The sequence below is a fragment of the Falco biarmicus genome, chromosome 5 (assembly GCF_023638135.1).
Source record: "Falco biarmicus isolate bFalBia1 chromosome 5, bFalBia1.pri, whole genome shotgun sequence".
In the NCBI taxonomy this organism is placed as follows: Eukaryota; Metazoa; Chordata; class Aves; order Falconiformes; family Falconidae; genus Falco; species Falco biarmicus.
The window spans coordinates 14,611,173-14,629,797 of record NC_079292.1 but is presented as its reverse complement, the minus strand read 5'-3'; the positions used below and the strand labels follow the sequence as shown (position 1 = coordinate 14,629,797).

Genomic DNA, 18,625 nt, shown 5'->3' with positions numbered 1-18,625 from the left:
GCTGCCGTACCTCTGCCACTTCGGGCTCTGCCCCTGTGTCTCCCCCCAGCTGCTGTGTTGACATCCAGCAGAGAGGTGGATGCCTCCAGAAAGGATGCTGGATGCTGGGTCTCTGCTGTGCCTGCAGGGCCACTTTGCTCTTCCAACTGCAGCTCTGGAAAGCAAAAGCAGGTTCAGCAAAGTGACTTCTTGGAAGTCAAGAACATCTCAAGAAAAGCCCACCCAAGCCCTACACCACCTGTCTTTTCAGCATTGATGTTTCTAGCATCACAAGCCCCAGTGTCTGTGACCAGCCTCAGCCCCTCCTCATACCTGTGCACCTGTCCATGGGTGCTGGCACCTCCTCGGCTGATGGAGGTGAGAGGCCAGCTGCCTCCTCCCCAGAGATGTCCCCGCAGTTTTCAATCACAAACTCCACCAGCACGTTCACCTGCAGATATCAAAGCTTTGGTCTCAAGCCAGGTGCCTGCAGACGTGTCAAGCAGCCTTTCCCACTGCTGACCCTTCGTCTGTGCAGACGCTGTGGCTGGGGGGTTGCTCCTCCAGGCACCCAGCCCACCAGCATTGGCTCAAGGGAGGAGGCAGCCAGGGACCTCTCAACAGCCAAGCTCCAATGGGCCACGAAGGCAGCAGCCAGCTGCTGGATGCAGCGTACCTTCTGGGTCACTGCCGGTACGGTCAAGTGGGAGCAGGTCCTCGTTGGGTGGGCTCAGCAGGTTGGGCCCAACACAGATGCCAGGTGGCTGCATTGTGACTGATGTGCTGCAGGAGGGCCATCAGCTGCTTCAGGAGGAGGAGGTTGGCCGCAGGCAACTTGTTTGCTACCCTGAGGGTTGAGGAAGACAAGGCTGATGAAGCAGAGGGTGCCCACAGCCCTCCCTGCAGCTGGCCCCAGGCGGGTCGTGCTGTGAGCTGTGCAGGTGCTCTCATCCAGCGGCCAGGGCTCCTGAGCTTTGGGAAGGAAGCACAGTGCTGCTTCCCAGCTCCTGATTGCACCCAAGGCCACGCAAGGGAAGGCTCCCTGTCAATGCCCTTTCTCCTGAAAAGCAACCCCACGCCAGCAACAGCGAGCTGCCCGAAAAGACAGCTTTCTGAGGGGCCCGTGCCTTTGCAGGCAGGTCCCAGAACTCTCCCGGTCCCTGCTCAAGAGGCAGGCTGCTGCCCACACTTACGCTTTCAGCTCTTCCACCTTGGCCTGCTTGCTGGCCCTCTCCATGGCTGACATCCAGTCCTCGTAGAAGTCGACGACAAGGAGCTTGTTGGGGATGCTTCGCAGGAAGTCCTGCAATGCCAAGGGCTCCAGGTGAGCCTTTGAACGCTGCAGGCCAGCCAGGACCTACTCCAGCTGCAGCTCAGAAGCGCTCATCTTCAAGATGACGGCCAGCAGCAGTGCAGGCTGGCTTCCCATGTCGACGTCCGTGCCGCGGTCCAGGGCCTCCTGTAGCTGCCGAAGTTCTGTGCCCCTGGCAGCTCTGCAGAATATCCCCTCCGTCATCGGTCCTTCCTGGTGCAGGACAGCCAGCAGCTCCTGCAAGAGATGCAGGACAGTGGCTTGGCTGAGGATCTGCCCTGCAACAGCAGTGGCCAGGGCCAGAGCTCTTCCCCAGACTGGGCTCTGTCCTCCTGCAAAGGGGCTGGGAGCAGAAAAGCGTGAGCCATGGGCAAAGAGCCCAATTCCCTGGTACCTGGAGCCAGGGGACACTGCCTGTGGACTGGGTGGGGGGCTGGGGACCCTGTGTCCAGGCTGGCTTACCTGGATGGGCCGGGGCAGCGTGTTGTCCTCCCCACAGAGGGCTGCCAGAGGCTGCCCAAAGAGTGCCCTGCTGCAGCCAGAGCCTGCCTGCCCTGGTGCCTGGGCAGCGGCCGGGGTGTGCCGTAGAGCAAAGGGCCAGGGCAGCCCCATCCTCCTGCTTCTCCTGCTGCTGCTGTTCCCTCCTGCTGCAAAAGAAAACAGAGTAAGACACCATCAATGGAGTCCCCCAGGCCAGCAGTCCCAGAGCCTGCCCTGCTCTGTCCTGCCCACAGCATGATGCTGTGTGGTGTGGCAGGTCAGGCAGGGAGCCAGCAGCTGGGACCGCGGCTCCGGCTCAGCAGCTGTGGCTTGGAGGCTGCCAAGAGCTGGTGTGCCACCAGGACAGCCTGTCCCAGCCCTTGCCCTGCCCTCCTGCAAGCTGTGGGCAGCAGCAGGCACTCCATGTCCTGCAGAAGCTTGTCCAGCAGCTGCTGTCCAGTGGGTGTCCTTGCTGGTCCAGGTGGTGCCCTCCCGTGGGGTGCCCAACCTGCATGGCGACACTCAGGTGACAAGCGAGCACAGCTCAATCCATCGCAGGAGGTTGCCTTTCTTTCCCAAACTCACCTGGCATGCGGCAAAGTCCCCCTGCATTTGCAGATGGGGCTGTTGGAGGCCCTTGCTTGGGATGAGCCTGCAAGAACCAAGAATCAGGCTGCACTTGCAGAGCAGCCCCACAGCAGAAAGGGCCACCGGTGAGCTGCCTCCTGGCACCAGCAGCCTGAGCATGGCAGAGCCGGGACCCTATGCCCTCCCAGGCTCTCTGCCCCGTGCAGCAGGTTTCCTCCCAGCTCTGCCAGCCAGCCAGTACATACCAGCGTTCCTGGTGTCTCCCCAACCCCCTCTGCTGTGGAGTGGTACTGTGGGACCCCCCTTCCCTCCTGCACACGGTCACCCCACTCGCTGCACGTCCCAGCACAGCCAGAGATGGGTGAAAGGCAGCCATTCTCACCTCTGCCTGTGCCTCCATCAGCCTCTCCAGGCTCCTGGCAGGCAGTGTCCTCCACTGGGTGACAGAGAAGGAGGCAAAGAAGATGAGCAGTGATGGCTCTGATGCTCAGCTGCAGGAGCAGTGCTCAGGGACAGAGCCCAGAGCAGAGAGACACTCACGGGGTGGCAGCTCAGCTCCTTCTCCAGGAGCTTGATCGATAGCAGACGGGTCACTCAGGCTCTCTTGTCTCTTTCTGGTGGCCTGTGAACCAGGAAGCGAGAGGGAGAGAGCTGGGTGAGCCCCAAGCCATTGCTTCTCTCTTGTCAAGCAGCTGTGCCCGAGAGCTGCCTGCAGCCACAGGGGCACCTGTCCCCAGCTGGGGGCTGTGTTCCCCTATCCGTCCAGCTGCTCCTGGAGCATTCCCCTGGCTTACCCCAGCAGTGTGGCCACCCACAGCTCCTTCAGTGTCTGGGAGCTGCAGAAAGAGAGGAGACACAGCGTCAGGCCCTGCTGCCCCCAGCCCTGGGCAGAGGCAGGTGCCTCCATAGCGCTGCCCCATGGGGAAGGACACAGGGGCAGGAGGAAGCCGCATGGGATGGGACAGAGTTGCTGCCCAAGCCCTGGGTCACTCTGTCCTGCCTGAGCAGCTGTTTTTGCCCTTCCCTTCTGGGGACCAAAAGGTGGCCAGGGGATGCAAGACGGGGAAAGGCCCCCCCATCCCTCCCTCCCTGCCGCCGAGCTGCCTGCTCCCTGCCCAGGCTCTGCACGCAAGGCAGAGGCCAGTATTCATGGGATGGCGTCGGCATGGCTGGGAACTTCTCCTGCCCGACCACGGGACGTGGCACCACGACTCACCCAAAAGTGGTGATGCAGGAGCCGGTGGGCCAGGCGAGGATGACGGAGGGCCTGCCCTCACGGCTGCCTTCCTCCTCCTCATCCTGGCCATCCTGCCCCACAGCCTCCTTCCCGCTGCTGAGCACCCACAGCTGGTCCAGCACCAGGCAGAGCTGGTGCCATGTCTGCAGAAAGCAGAGGCGGGCACTGAGCTGGAGGGGGACTCCTTGGGCTGGGTCACCACGCGCAGAGCCCTGTCCCCCACTTGCCCTTGGGATGGACATTGGTGCCTCCAGCACTGAGGGACCGGGGCCTGGGGCTGGTGCCAGGGTGTCCCTGCCCTGGTCAATGGGCTGGGGCTGGGGGGAAGGATCTGGGCTCTCAGGGTCTTACTGCAATTTGGCCACCACCAGTTCCTCATGGAGGAGCAGAAGGCATCTCTCGCTCCTCTTGCGGCCCCGGGTCAGCCGCACGTCTGTGCTCAGCACCGGCGCGGCGTTGCTAAGAGCCTCCCTGCAGAGCAGAGAGCGGCGGGCGTGAGCAACGCCAGTGCTGCGTGGCCCAGCTGTGCCCGCGTGTCCCCAAGCCCGGGGGGAGCCCACCTGGAGCCGCAGCAGCAGCTGGCCTGGCCCATCCTGCCCGGGAGAGGAGGGCCCTGGCCGTGCAGCGAGGAGGGGGCCCAGCCGGCGATGGCGAGGCTGGGAAGCGGGGTGCTGGTGCTGTGGCAGCGCTGCTGGGCCAGAGGCTGCCTCCTGCCAGCGCCGCTGCGTGCCAGCACGGCTCTGCCCTGCTGCCTGTGGTGGCCGTGGGCTCCCCGTGACCAACGGAAAGTGGGCGGGGCCTGGGGGGGCGGGTCTGGGGCCCTCTCCAGTATGGCCGGCCCTGCCTTGCCCGGGGGAGCCCTGAGCAGGACAGGGCAGGGGGCAAGGACCATCTCCCTCCGCCTGCTGGCAGTGCCCCTTGCCCTGGGCTTCACCACTGGATCCTGGCCTCCCCCCAGACTTGGTGCCACAGGCCAGCAGCTTCTGGGCCCATCTGTTCAACCAGTTTTCATTGCACCCCCCTGTCTGCTCATTCTCTTTAGGCATCCTTAGGTTCTCCATACACATCTTCTGTCAGGCAGTTTGGAAAGCCTCTAGTCTAGGTGGACTTGCTGTATTGCAGTCCTCAAGCACCTCTGCCCATCATGATCGTTCAAAGGTTATGGAGAGTGGCCTAAGACTTAACAATAAGACTTATCTTTAAGACTTAACCATAAGATCAAACCTTAAGACTCAACCTTAAGACTTAACCCTGAGAGTTAACCCTAAGACTTAAGATTTAATCAAGAGACTTATCCCTGAGACTTATCCCTGAGATTTAACCCTAAAATTTAACCCTAAGACTTAACCTTAAGACCTAACCCTAAGACCAAACCTTAAGACACAACCCTGAGACTTAATCCTGGAACTTAACCTTGAAACTTAACCATGAGACTTATCCCTGGGAGTTATCCCTAAGACTTATCCTTAAGACTTAACCCTAAGGGTCAACCATAAGACTCAACCTTAAGACTCAACCTTAGGACTCAACCTTAGGACTCAACCCTGAGACTTAACCTTGAGACGTGACCATAAGACTTAACCCGAGACTTAACCCTATACATAACCCTGACACTTAACCCTAAGACTTAACCTAAAGACTTAACATTAAAACCTAATCCTAAGACCAAACCATAAGACCTAACCCTGAGACTTATTCCTAGGACATAACCCTAAGACTTAACCATAAGACTTACCTTTAAGACTTAACCATAAGACCAAACCTTAAGACTCAACCTTAAGACCAATCCTTAAGACTTAACCTTGAGACATTACCCCGAGACTTAACACTAAGACTTAAGCCTAAGACTTAACTTTAAGACAACCCTAAGACAAAACATGAAGACTCAACCCTGATACTTAACCCTGAGACTTAACCATGACACTTTACCCTGGGACTTAAGCTTGAGAATTAACCCTGAGACGTAACCCTGAGACTTTAAGCCTGAGACATAATCCTGTAACTCATCCCTGAGACCTAACCCTAAGACTGAACGCTAAGACTGTACCTTAAGACTTTACCCTAAGACTTAACCCTAAGACTGAACCCAAAGACTTAAATTTAAAACTTAAATATAAGACTTAACCTTAAATCTTACCCTTAAGATTTAACCCTAAGACTGAACCCTAAGACTTAACCTTAAGACATAACCTTATGACATAACCCTGAGACTTAACCCTAAGGATTAACGTTAAGACTTAACGCTAAGACTCAACCCTGAGACTTAACCTTGAGACTTAACCTTGAAACTTAACCATGAGACTTATCCCTGGGAGTTATCCCTAAGACTTATCCTTAAGACAGCTTAACCCTAAGACTCAACCATAAGACTCAACTATAAGACTCAACCTTAAGACTCAACCTTAGGGCTCAACCCTGAGCCTTAACCCTGAGACTTATCCATCAGACTTATCCCTGAGACTTAACCCTGAGAATTATCCCTGGTACTTATCCCTAAACTTATCCCTAAGACTTAACCTTGAGACTTAACCCTAAGAATTATCCTTAAGACTTAACCCTAAGACTCAACTATAAGACTCAACCTTAAGACTCAACCCGGAGAGTTAACCTTGAGACTTAACCATAAGACTTAACCCTGAGAGTTAACCCGAGACTTAACCCTGAGAGTTAACCCTGAGACTTAACCCTAAGACTTAACCTTAAGACTTAACTTTAAGACCTAACCCTATGACCAAACCTTAAGACTCAACCCCAAGACTTAACCCTGAGACTTAACCTTAAGACTTAACCCTAAGACTTATCCCTAAGACTTAACCCTAAGACTTAAGCCTAAGACTTAACCATAAGACTTACATTTAAGACTTAACCATAAGACCAAACCTTAAGACTCTACATTAAGACTTAACCCTGAGACTTAAACCTAAGTATTAACCCTGAGACTTAACAATAAGACTTTACCCTAAGACTGAACCCTAAGACTGAATCCTAATTTAAGACTTAACCCTAAGAATTAACCCTGAGACTTAAGTCTAAGACATAACCCTAAGACTACACCTTAGAGACTTAACCTAAAGACTTAACCCTAAGACTTAAATTTAAGACTTAATCTTAAGGCTGAACCCTAAGGCTTAACCTTAAGACTTAACCCTAAGACTGTTTTGGCTCTGATTTGAGAACAATGCTATAACCGCACTGACGTTTTCAGTTGTTGCTGGGTGATGTTTATACTAAGTCAAGGACTTTTTAGTCATACTCACATACCCCAAAGACCTTTTCCAGGGGTGACAAAGAGAGGAAACAGCCCAGGAGTTTACTGGTAAATAGACTTTTCCAAATTACTGCAGCCAAATGGTGTCAGAGTAATTGCAGATGCCTTTTCAGGCTGGCCAAAAGCTTTCCCTCGCTGCACCAATAAGAAGTACCATAAGTGTTAGTTAAGAGATAATACTGAGATTTGGGATATCCATAGGACTTTCTTCGGGCAGGGGTCCACACTTGGTAGCAGAAGCCCTTCACCTTTTAGTTAAACTAGGAGGGGTAAAATGGGATCTCCACACCCCATGGAGACCTCAATCAAGAGGGAAAGTAGAAAAAATGAAGCAAAGCCTGAAGAGACAGATGAGTAAAATTTGCCATGAACCTCAGATAAAGCAGTCATGCTTTTCCCTCAGCATTGCTACGGATACAGGATCCAGCCTGAAAGTAAGGAGAGAGTTGGTCCTTTGGAAATTATATATGGTAAACCTTGCCAGGTGACAGAAACAGGAGTGAATCCCGAAATAAGTTAGGAAACATGATTTTAAAGAGTATGTTCTCTCTCTAGGAAAGTTCCTGTCCTCTCTCCACAGGTATGACACTGTGAGCACACCCCTGTCCCTGGACATAACTGTACATCAATACCAACCTGGATTTGGGTGTTTATGAGGACGTGGTTGGATGAACAGTTGAAAGAGAAGTGGAAAGGACCCTTCCAGATTTTTCTCACCACCTACACTGCTGTCAAGCCTGAAGTACTCACTCCATGGTGTGCCGTAGCAGGGTTTGACCAGTCACATCACCAGAATGAAACGTCAAGCAAGAAAAACCTTTATGCTTGAAACTACCTCCAGAGTCATGAAGTTCTAGGTTTGGTATCTTGCATTATTGCCAGACAATATAAAAGTGAATGACTGAAATAAGACCCTAGGTAAGATTGAGCTGTCTACAGGGAAGTTGGAGTCTGCTACTTGTCTCTCCTTTGTAGATATATGTTGAAACATATTTTACAGATATATAGAATTTGGCCTGTGATGTGATATGCTGAATTCTCAACTTGGGTGGGATCAGGAGGACTCATGGACATGGAATACTCATTTGAAAATGGTGGAAGGATCGATTAATGTTGTTAAGAAGAGTGATTGTTGGGTATGTACCCATTTCCCTAAATACGCTCATGCAGGAATTCCTCTAGCTGGTATCCCCACCCCATCTGACACTAGTGGGAATAACTTGTGGGTAAGACCAAAATACATTCATTGGAATGAGACTGACCTCCAGACCTGGACAATATTGAATCCACACTCAGTGTGAAGTGTGTTACTACCAATGAAGCCGTGACACACCAAAATGGAACCCTGGTCTTTGTGGGGCCCTACCCACATTGTGATCACTCAATGCCATTAATGAACCTGTCAGAACTAACCATGAGTAACTACTGAAATGTTCCACTGGGCACTGGGTGGTGTTGGGTACGTGGCAGTGTAGCACAAAAAGCGTTGCCACTGAGATGGTCAGGCAAGTGGGGAGGGATTTTTCCTGATATGCCTGTAACTGAGACATTGGACAACAATCGGTGGTGAACAACTTACCTGCGGAGATATAGGCAGATTCAACCACCCCTTACAGAAAGACTCACTGGGTTTCACTCTTTTGCTTGGGGGTTTATTCCTTGGTTAGGGGCTACTGAATTGGGAAAGGCAGTGATAAAGAGATCTGAAGTAATGGAAGAGATGGCCAAGGACACTGCAGATGCCATAAATGTTTTGCAGGAAGACCTTCCAGAAATGCCCCCTATAGCTGTGCAAAATAGAATGGCATTAGATATGAAGTTGGCATATCAAGGTGGACTCTGTACTATTGTTAACCCCAGTTGCGTGTATGTAGATGAAAGTGGAAGAATTTATACCAACTTCCAAGAGATTTGGAAACATAATAATATTTTGCATGAGATCCAGAAGGTCAACACCTTCTATGGATTTCAAGAAGTTTGGAATAGACTGATGTCCTGGTTTTCTGACTTACAGCTATGGATAAAGAAGTTAATCTTCAGATGCCCTCCTCCTCTTCCTCTTTGAACACACCTGTCCCTCTCACCTACCTAGTTTCTGCTTTGAGTTTCAAGGAGTTAAAGTTTGACTGCCTTTCAGTAGCCTCCCTAATACTCCCTATAGGCAACACTTCAGTTGTGGTGATGAATCTCATGGGGACCTGCTTGAACTAACCATAACACAGCTGAGAAGTGTAGTTCATTATTTATTAATTAGTATTATTTTTTCCACTACTTAAAAAACAACATGTTCTATTCCTATTTACACACAGGTCTCTAAGGGAAGCAGGTAGTAATTGCTGCAAAGAACCTGCAGTATTCATCTCCAGAGCTGGTTGGAGAAGTCTGATGTCAAGTGAAGGAAGTGCCATGGGGCTGAGGAGAGAAATAGCGGGGCTGGAGAGGTGAGGAGCAAGGCTGTCCACGCAGTGTTTAGCTCCAGGGACTGCTTTTCCCACCTGGCCACACCTCCTCGGGGGACACTCTGCATCAAGAGCAATTGGACAAGTCTTCTGTCTCTTCATCAAAGTGCTCATTGCCTGCCTTCCTCTTTAACTGTACTGCTGAAACTTACCTCATGAAGTGCAGGAGCCCTGAAGAGCAGATGTCCCTGACGGAAGAGACATGGCTTGTCAGGTCTTTCTGCCTCGTCATGAGCCCAGGGTGTCTGTGGTGCTGTGCACTTCAGGTTGTGAGAGGCGGCTAAGAAACCTCTCAAGAACACCAAGTCAGAAGCAAACCCCAGAGTCCCTGGAAGCGATAATTGGCCCCACTGAGGGCCATGGCTGAGAAAGCCTCCCCATGGCCTTGTTAGAGCCCATCCTTGGAGGCTGTGATTGCAGGTAGGCAAAGGCACTGTGCAGGCCACTCTGCTGCTGAGAAAAGCCTTGGCTTGCTTGAAGCGGAAAGGCCAAGCCATGACCTGCAGCCTGTGGGAAGGTCGACGCTGTCCCTCACACAGGGCTCAGGGCTCTTCCTGAGGACCATGGAAGGTGGGGATCCAATGCCCAGTGAAGGACAGCAGTGGCACAACAACTTCCAGCTTCCCCATGGTGCTGCAAGGAGGCAACAATGCCCCGGTGCCATGAGGACAACATGTATTCTCACGGGCCTCTGTGCCAGAGACAGCTGCCATAGCCAAGGGGACACAGACCTGGGTTCTCTTGGTGACTTCCAGCCTTGCCAGTGCCCTCTGCCATCTCCACTGCAGGCTGTCCTATATGGTTGGACACCTTCCCCTGTTCCCCTGCAGGCTGTAGGCACCATCTCGCTGCCCTGCCTTGCTCTCACCCCAACATTTCCATACCTTCACTGAGGTACCTCCGCTCTCACTGGCTGTTCCTTGAAACACAAAGCCACGGGCTGATCCAGACTCCCTCTGGCTGAGCTCTTGCACCACAGCAGGACCCTTGGAGTGACAGTTGTTCTTCCTGATACCCACTCTCAACCTTCAGATTTTCCCTTTCTCACATTTTTTTTTACTCTTCTGCTTTTTTCACTGCCCAGGAAAGCTTTACCATCTGAGAAACTACCCCTGAAGCAGGGAATACAACCCATTTTTTTTCGGTCTCTCCCCCCAGCACAGAGAAGGAACCTCCACATGGTCTTCTGAACCACGTGACTGCTGCTGGCCTTTCAGCTTCTCCCACAGGCATGACCAAGCCATGTGCCTGCTTCTGTCCTATCCTGTCCCTATGCAAAATGGACATGACATCCCCTATCCTAGCCCTTCTCCTGGAGAGGGCCTATGGGGTACCTTTGCAGAGGGACTGTCCCAGCCACGTTCCTGTTTCTGGCCTGTCACCTTCAGGGACAGAACTGGCCTTACAGGCCCCTCACAGCCATGCACGTCCTTCTGCATGAGGAGTTTCTGAGACCCAGTTGCCCTCATAATACCATACTCCTCCATTACCCTCCATATGGCTCAGGACCTGACCAGAGAAAAGCATGCTTGTTCCATCAAATTTGTCAAATATCTTTCCCACAAGCCATTTTAGTAGAGAAGCATTCTTCAGATGAGCTCCTCTATTTGTGTTGACACATTTTATATATGCCTTTATAGCTCTATGGTGTTTTTTCAGGTTGGACTGACTTCTGGAAAGCATTTAGTCTACCCCTCCAGCTGAGGCAGGGTCAGCTAGAGCAGCTTGCTCAGCAACTTGTCTAGGTAGCATTGCAACATCATAGAAGCACAGAAACATAGAATCATTTAGGTTGGAAAGGAACATAAAGATCATCAGATCCAGCCATTACCACAGGCCATCCAATTCCATCACTAAATCATGTCTCTAAGCACTGCATCTATGTATTTTAGAAACACCTCCAGGGACGGTGATTCCACCAGCTCCCTGGGCAGCCTGTTACAATGCTTGACTACCCTTGCAGTGAAGACATTTTTCCTCGTATCCAATCTGAACCTCTCCTGGTGTAACTTGAGGCTGTTGCCTCTTGTCCTGTCACTTGTTACCTGGGAGAAGAGACCAACCCCCAGCTGTCTACAACCTCCTTTCAGGTACTTCTAGAGAGCAGTAAGTTCCCCCTGAACCTCCTCTTCTCCAGACTAAACAAACCAAATCCCCTCAGCTGCTCTTCACCCAAGCAGAGCTCCAGACCCTTCACCAGCTTTGTTGCCCTTCTCTGGACACGCCCCAGCATCTCAACGTTTCTCTTGAAGTGAGGGGCACAAAACAGAAACACGTTGTTTGAGGTGTGGCCTCACCAGTGCCGAGTACAGGGGGTTGATCACTTCCCTGGTCCTGCTGGCCACACTGTTTCTGATACAAGCCAGGATGCTATTGGCCTTCTTGGCCACCTGCACACACTGCTGGCACATGCTCAACCATCCATCAACCTGCACCCTCAGGGTACTTCCCCACCAGGCAGCCTTCCAGCCATCTTCCCCAAGCCTGTAGCGTTGCATGGGGTTGTTGTGACCCAAGTGCAGAACTGGCACTTCTCCTGGTTGAATCTCATACAACTGGACTCAGTTGAATGGTCCAACCTGTCTGAGGGTGCACTCAATCCCCTTGTCCAGATCATTGATAAAGTTCTGAAGCAGGACTGGCCCCAACACTGAACCCTGGGGAACACCACTCCTTATGGGTCGTCACCTGTATGTCACTCTATTTACTACCCCTCTTGGGGCTTGGCTGTCCAGCCATCCCTTAATCCAGCATAGAGAACACCCATCCAAGCCATGAGCAGCCAGTTTCTCCAGGAGAATGCTGTGGGAGATGCTGTCAAAGGCTTCCCTGTGGTCCAGGTAGAGAACATGCAAAGCCTTTCCCTCATCCACTAGGCAGGTCACCTTGACACAGAAGGAGGCAAGACTGATCAAGCAGGACCTGCCTTTCAAAAACCCATGCTGGCTGATCCTGACCTGTTTTTCCTGCGCATCCTGTGTGATGGTACTCATGATAATCTGTTCCACAACTTTCCCTGGCACTAAGATCAGGTTGACAGTCCTAGGAAGGATCCTCTTTTCTATGTTCTTGTAGGTGGGCACCACGTCAACTAACCCCCAGCCTTCTGGGGCCTCCACAGTTATCCAGGACTTTTGATAGTCATCCCTGTGCTGATGCAACTGAGGAACAGACCAATGTTTTTCAGTGTTCCTGGATCACAGGTACCATAGCCAAGGACACTTTCCAAAGCACCTTGTCATTCCTGGACATCAGCTTCACCTGCACCACAGGTCCTCTGTGGTGTTGGGGAGAGTGGTGGAGATGGAGCCCAGGTCGAGGAGGGAGAGGTTGAGGAGGAAGAAGTACATGGGGGTGTTGAGGTGAGCATCTCACACTACGGCAGTGATGATGAGGCCGTTGGCCAGGAGGGCAGCCAGGTCGGTGCTGTCGTGGTTTAACCCCGGCCGGCAACAAACGCAGCCACATGCTCACCCCTCCCTCACCCAGAGGGATCGGGATGAAAATCGAAAAGGAATGTAAAACTCAGGGGTTGAGATAAGAACAATTTAATAGGTAAAGCAAAAGCCGCACATGCGAGCAAACAAAGGAAGGAGTTCATCCACCACTTCCCACGGGCAGGCAGGTGTTTGGCCATCCCCAGGACAGCCGGGCTCCATCACATGTAATGGTTACTCAGGAAGACAAATGCCATAATGCCGGATGTCCCCATCTTCCTTCTTCTTCTCCCAGTTTATATACTCAGCATGACGTCATATGGTATGGAAACGTCTTTGGCTACCTTGGATCAGCTGTCCTGGCTGTGTCCCCTCCTGGTTTCCCGTGCCCCTCCAGCCCTCTCGCTGGCAGGGCCCAAGGAACAAAAAAGTCCTTTAGTATAAACATCACCCAGCAACAACTGAAAACATCAGTGTGCTATCAACATTGTTCTCACATCATAGCCAAAACGGAGCACTATACTAAAGAAGAAAATTAACTCTATCCCAGCTGAAACCAGGACAGGTGCTCAGGAAGAGCCAAAGTGCAAGAGCTGCAGCTCCCTTGTGTCTTCATATGCCATGAGGAGGAACTGGGTGATGAAGGTGCCATTGGGCATTTGCTACCTCTGGGAATGGGGACCTATCCAAGAGGGAAAAGACTGACAAGTTAGGGGAGACTTCTCTGCACAAAACCTAACACTTTTCTCATAAAAAACCCACTGAAAAGGCTTTTCTGATTTTTGGAAGACCTTTGGATGTCCGTCTCATGAGCTGTGGTTGGTCCTGGCTGAGGGTGTTCCAAGGAACAAGGGACTATGCTGTTGGCTCTGGAGGTGTCTGTCCTGCCTTATGGCAATAGGGAAATAGGAACTTGGGGTGATCAAAGATTAAACCTATTCATGGCATCAAAGGGCTTTCCAGCATTGTCACCCCCAGTCCACCCCACTACAGAGTGGAGTTGAGGGAATTTTTTTCTGTGTATATTGTTTCAGTTGCCTCTGGGAAAATTACTTTGCAGGGAATTAGAGAAAACTGGGACCCAAAGAAAGCATAGTATTATAGAAAGATTTCTAGGCTAAAATAAATCCATCACTCTTAGGATAATTGGCATGGATGAAATGTACTCTACCACAGCTCCCTAAGCAACACACCCTGCCATCTCAGCACCTGCTGATAGGAGTAATGGAGGGGGGAACAAGGGGAGACCCCACGGCCAGACTCTGTTGTGCTCCCTGCAGAAAGGGGAACTTGATGGTACCACACAGCTGATAAGCTGCAGAGCAGTTGTCACATGAAGAAGATACGAGAGGATGTCAACTGCTGAGCCAACCACTGAGGCGATGTGACTTTCCTCAGATGAAATAATCTCCTTGTAATACCAAGGCACACCTCCATGCCAAAGTTACCCACCTCCAAGGTACTACTACACCTCCCTGGGCACGGGATACCAAACAGTAACAACAATATGTATGACTGGAGTCACTCGAGCTCCACCTAAATGTCAATAAAATTAACAGGGTCAGTACTGAAATAAGTCTGGGGGTGGTGAGTGTTGTGGGTGTTCTGAACTCCTGAATTACCACACTGATTTAGTGTTTAACTATCTGATAAACATCTCTATGAACAAAGTTAGGTCAAGCTGACGCACTCTCTGCGAATGAAGGGACTTCTGACCAAGGGAGTCAGCCTTGGGAAGGATGAGTGACAAAGAACAGGTGGTGAAAAGAACACCATTGCCAAAGGAAGGAGCATTCAAGCAAGGAAGTTCTGGCCACAGCAGAAGACAAGCTGGTAAGGTGTTTCAACCCTCATACATACTAAAATAAATAAATAAATATCAGTCAACAGTAAGACAAAGGTAACTGTGGTAGTCACAGATTGCAACCTCAAACAGCCCTCAAAAGAGGGCAAAACCCCGCTTGGGGGGCATGTGCAGTTAGTGAAAGCCTTCCTAGTGCTGCCTGAGGGTGACCACTAATTTACATCAGCAGTGAGAAACTTGTAACCTATCCTGTGTATGATAAATGAATAAGCAATGTACTATGAAGTATAAAAATGGACAATGAGGGGAGAAGTGAAGGGAGACTTCATCGTAACTTCTGGATCAGTCGATGGGCTGAACCTGTCATTCCCCCTAGGGACGCCTATAGGGTAAGAACTTCATTCTAGCACTAACTCACGGTAGCTGTTGCTCACTGTGTTGTTTTAAGCGTGTTTTGCGGTCAGTCTATCATTACTGGCATTCTTTGCACCTTACTCTGTCACAAACTTGCATAATACAAATCTTCAGCTGAAGTTCATTATGTATAAGTCTCTGGAGATGTGAGTAGTTATTTTAAGGGCTCTGACTAAGTGATGCTGTCAGTGGGGGTCCCTGGGCAGGTTGGTAGAGTCACCCTCAGGTACAGTGGGCTGTCAAAGCACAGATAGTAGGCGGGTTGGTCAGACCCAAGGGTCTCATCTGTCTTTGAAACTGCCAGGCTGATTAAATACAAAGAGTCTGAAGAAAAAACCCCTCTTAACATGACAGCACTACTGCACATCTGGGCTGAAGCCCCCCAGCTGTGGCACCAGGCCAGCTCTGCCATAAGGCAACCTGGTACCAAGTGTCCCAGAGCCCGTGGGTGCAAAGGCTTTGCTTCAGAGCAGAGACATGGCATGGGCAAAGGAGAGCTGAGTCTTTAGCCCTAGGACTATGCAATGAAAAGCTGAAATGGACTCTGCAGGGCTTACTGAAGCACTGAAGACATCCTCCCCACCCTGCCTGTAGAACCACCAGACACACACATATACACATACTGTTTACGAGTACTTAGATCCTTTGCTGTGAACTTCCTGGTGTCCTGTCTAGTAATGGGTTAACAAAAGTTGATACTCATGCACAAAACTTTTTCTCCTAAGAGAAATGCCACTGCTGGACAGAAGTGTCTCTGCCCAGCTGAGGCAGGGAGCATCAGTGATCGCATCAGGCTGTTTCCCAGCAGGTTCCCCTGCAGCCCCAGGGACACCTGGAGGGAGCCCAGAGAAGCAAGGCATGGAGATCTTCAAGGCAGAGGAGGATGCTGTGACCTCACTGGGGGAGAAATCTTCACAGCCCTTGACCCGGTAAGTCTGCGGCTGCAGGGCAATGCCTCTGTGGTTCCTACACGGGTCTGCAACAGCTCGGGCACCCCCAGCCTGTGGGACCGTGTGGGAGCATTTTGCTGTGGAGGAGGCCAGTGTGCTGCAGAGCAGGGCTTCCCTGCTGCAGCGTGGGAGGGCCAGGGCATGTGGGCTGCCTTGTGCCAGGGCCGGCTGCAGGACTGTGAAGGTGGGTGAGCAGCCAGGGGTGCCCAGGGCTGTCCTTGCCAGCAGGGTCCCTGCAGCCCAGGGGGCTGTGTGCTGGGGCAGGGGCTCTGCCGCCTGCCAGGGGCAGCTCTCAGCCTGCCGGGGAGCTTCTCATGGTGCTGCACTGTGAAGCTGTGGGTGGAAGGACTGACCCTGGTTAAGACAAGGTCCTGCTGCTGTTGAGTGAGTGCTGCATGGGTGAGAGCTACTCGCAGTTCCAGCTCATGCCCAGGTCATTTCCAAGGGGACTTTTTATGACCACGTTCACGACAGGAGTTTCTTGCTTGGCTCTGTGCTTGCCTGAATCTCTGCTGCCACTCTTCTGTGGCTCAGCTTGGTGGCAATGGAAACTCAGCTGTGCAGGTCAGAGCAGGGGCTGAGATGCTTAAAGCATCAGAGTGAGGTTGACCAGGAAGCTCAGCAAGTGCCCTCCCTCCCCACCAGCCTGCAGATCAAACCAGCATCAGCTTTCCTTTTCCCTCTGCCTTTGGGGGACCTGTTCTTTCAGGCGTGCAGGGCAGAGCTGGGCACACAGGGGCTGAGCTGGGCTCTGTGAGCGCTGGCAGGGAAGAGCCAAGGGGGCAGAGAAAGAGCTGCTGGCAGGGACAGCTGCAGGCAGCAGAGCCCTGGGCAGGGAGGGGGGGAGATGCTGAGGGGAACCCTGATGCAGGGGAGATAGGGGCACCTCCTGGCCATGCCCTGCTGTGCAGGTGCCTTCGCTGAGCAGCACACCTCTGGTCTCCTCTCCCAGCCAGCACAGCCTTCAGGTGGAGGGGTTCAAGCAGTTACTCAACTCCTCTACCAGCAGAGCTGGGCAGCTGAGAAGGATCCTGAGGGACAGAGCAGATTCCCTGACTGCCCTAAGGCACAGACAGTCCCCTTGCTTCTCAGCACTCACTCTGCTCTCCCTGAGCACAGCACAAAACCCTCCTGAACTGACTTTGGCCATGCCCGTTCCTCAGCATGGGCAGAGCCGATGCTGACAGGCCCTTCTGCACTGGGAGCAGTTTGGGCTGAGCCAGCCCAAGGCCAGGACTGGCCCCTGCCCCCAGGGTTCCCATGAAGCCCCTGCTGCAGAGCAGGGCTCACTGCTGGGCAGCCAGCGGGCACAGCCCCTGCTCCTCACAGCACACTCGGCCAGCACTCAGCACAGCTCCAGCCACGGCTCTGAAGGAAGCTCTCCTAGGAACCGGAGAGGGGGTGACATGGGGCGGCGGGGGTGGATCTAGGAGAAAGGGCTTTCACTTTGGTCAGAGAAGTAACCTCTGTCTTCTTGCTATCTTTCCTCCTTGAGCAGGTCCCCATGCCCAGAGGCAGCAGATGTCCAACAGCAGCTCCATCACACAGTTCCTCCTCCTGGCATTGGCAGACACACGGCAGATGCAGCTCTTGCACTTCTGGCTCTTCCTGGGCATCTACCTGACTGCCTTCCTGGCCAATGGCCTCATCATCACCACCATAGTGTGCGACCACCACCTGCACACCCCCATGTACCTCTTCCTCCTCAACCTGTCTCTCCTTGACATGGGCTCCATCTCCACCACTCTCCCCAAAGCCATGGCCAACTCCCTCTGGGACACCAGGGACATCTCCTACTCAGGGTGTGGCGCACAGCTCTTCCTGATTTTCTTTTTCCTTTCATCAGAGTGTTCTCTCCTCACCATCATGGCCTATGACCGCTACGTGGCCATCTGCCAACCCCTGCACTACGGGACCCTGCTGGGCAGCAGAGCTTGTGTCCACATGGCAGCAGCGGCCTGGGGCAGTGGGTTTCTCAATGCTGCGCTGCACACGGCCAATACACTGTCACTGCCACTCTGCCAAGGCAATGCCCTGGACCAGTTCTTCTGTGAAATCCCCCAGATCCTCAAGCTCTCCTGCTCACACACCTACCTCAGGGAGGTATGGCTTCTTGTGATCAGTTCCTGTTTAGTCTGTGGATGTTTTGTTTCCATCGTGCTGTCCTACGTGCAGATTTTCAGGGCTGTGCTGAGGATCCCTTCTGAGCAGGGACGGCACAAAGCCTTTTCCATGTGCCTCCCTCACCTGGCCGTGGTCTCTCTCTATGTCAGCACTGGCTTATTTGCTTACTTGAAACCCCCCTCCATCTCCTCCCCATTCCTGGACCTGGTGGTGGCAGTTCTGTACTCAGTGGTGCCTCCAGCAGTGAACCCCCTCATCTACAGCATGAGAAATGAGGAGATCAAGGTTGCAATGTGCAAACTGATAGCTGGGTATTATTCTGAAGCAATAGAATTATGAATAGCATTTATAATAACTCATCACTGACCCAGCCTGTCTTCTGATTTTTTTGTAGTTGCTTGTGTTATTTCATTTCTAATAAAGTTGTCGTCCCCATTCTAATTCATTCTGTGATTTTCTTTTCTGAAGTTGCTCTGCTCTCTCTTTGACTAACAAAACCAAAGGGCCATTAAGCAACTTTATTTTGCTTATTATTATTTTATTAGTGGGATTCTTTCTTCCAAGGCCTTTCTG

General features: G+C 52.1%; 2 protein-coding genes across 2 annotated transcripts; one reads left to right on the top strand and one right to left on the bottom strand.

The window, feature by feature from the left end:
* Positions 1-1,168: 1,168 nt before the first annotated feature.
* LOC130149675 (T-cell activation Rho GTPase-activating protein-like) lies at positions 1,169-9,555 on the bottom strand. The gene is made up of 4 exons (XM_056339575.1): positions 9,476-9,555; positions 1,754-1,820; positions 1,394-1,528; positions 1,169-1,309 (listed from the first exon to the last, which is right to left on the bottom strand). Exons 1-4 carry the CDS (start codon positions 9,553-9,555, stop codon positions 1,169-1,171), a joined length of 423 nt encoding a protein of 140 aa, XP_056195550.1.
* A 7,879-nt stretch (positions 9,556-17,434) lies between these two features.
* LOC130149674 (olfactory receptor 14A16-like) lies at positions 17,435-18,391 on the top strand. Its single transcript, XM_056339574.1, has one exon. The coding sequence runs from the start codon at positions 17,450-17,452 to the stop codon at positions 18,389-18,391; it is 942 nt and encodes a 313-aa protein (XP_056195549.1). The 5' UTR covers positions 17,435-17,449.
* The last annotated feature ends 234 nt before the right edge of the window (positions 18,392-18,625 follow it).

What these genes read in the sequence shown, in the direction of transcription:
- LOC130149675 (XM_056339575.1), bottom strand. Translation starts at nt 9,555, where the DNA reads ATGACGAGGCAGAAAGACCTGACAAGCCATGTCTCTTCCGTCAGGGAC. An exon ending in GGGCTCCTGCACTTCATGAG is followed by an intron (nt 1,821 to 9,475) that starts GTAAGTTTCAGC and finishes TGGCTGCAGCAG; the next exon opens with GGCACTCTTTGGGCAGCCTC. An exon ending in TCGACATGGGAAGCCAGCCT is followed by an intron (nt 1,310 to 1,393) that starts GCACTGCTGCTG and finishes CAGCGTTCAAAG; the next exon opens with GCTCACCTGGAGCCCTTGGC.
- LOC130149674 (XM_056339574.1), top strand. Translation starts at nt 17,450, where the DNA reads ATGTCCAACAGCAGCTCCATCACACAGTTCCTCCTCCTGGCATTGGCA.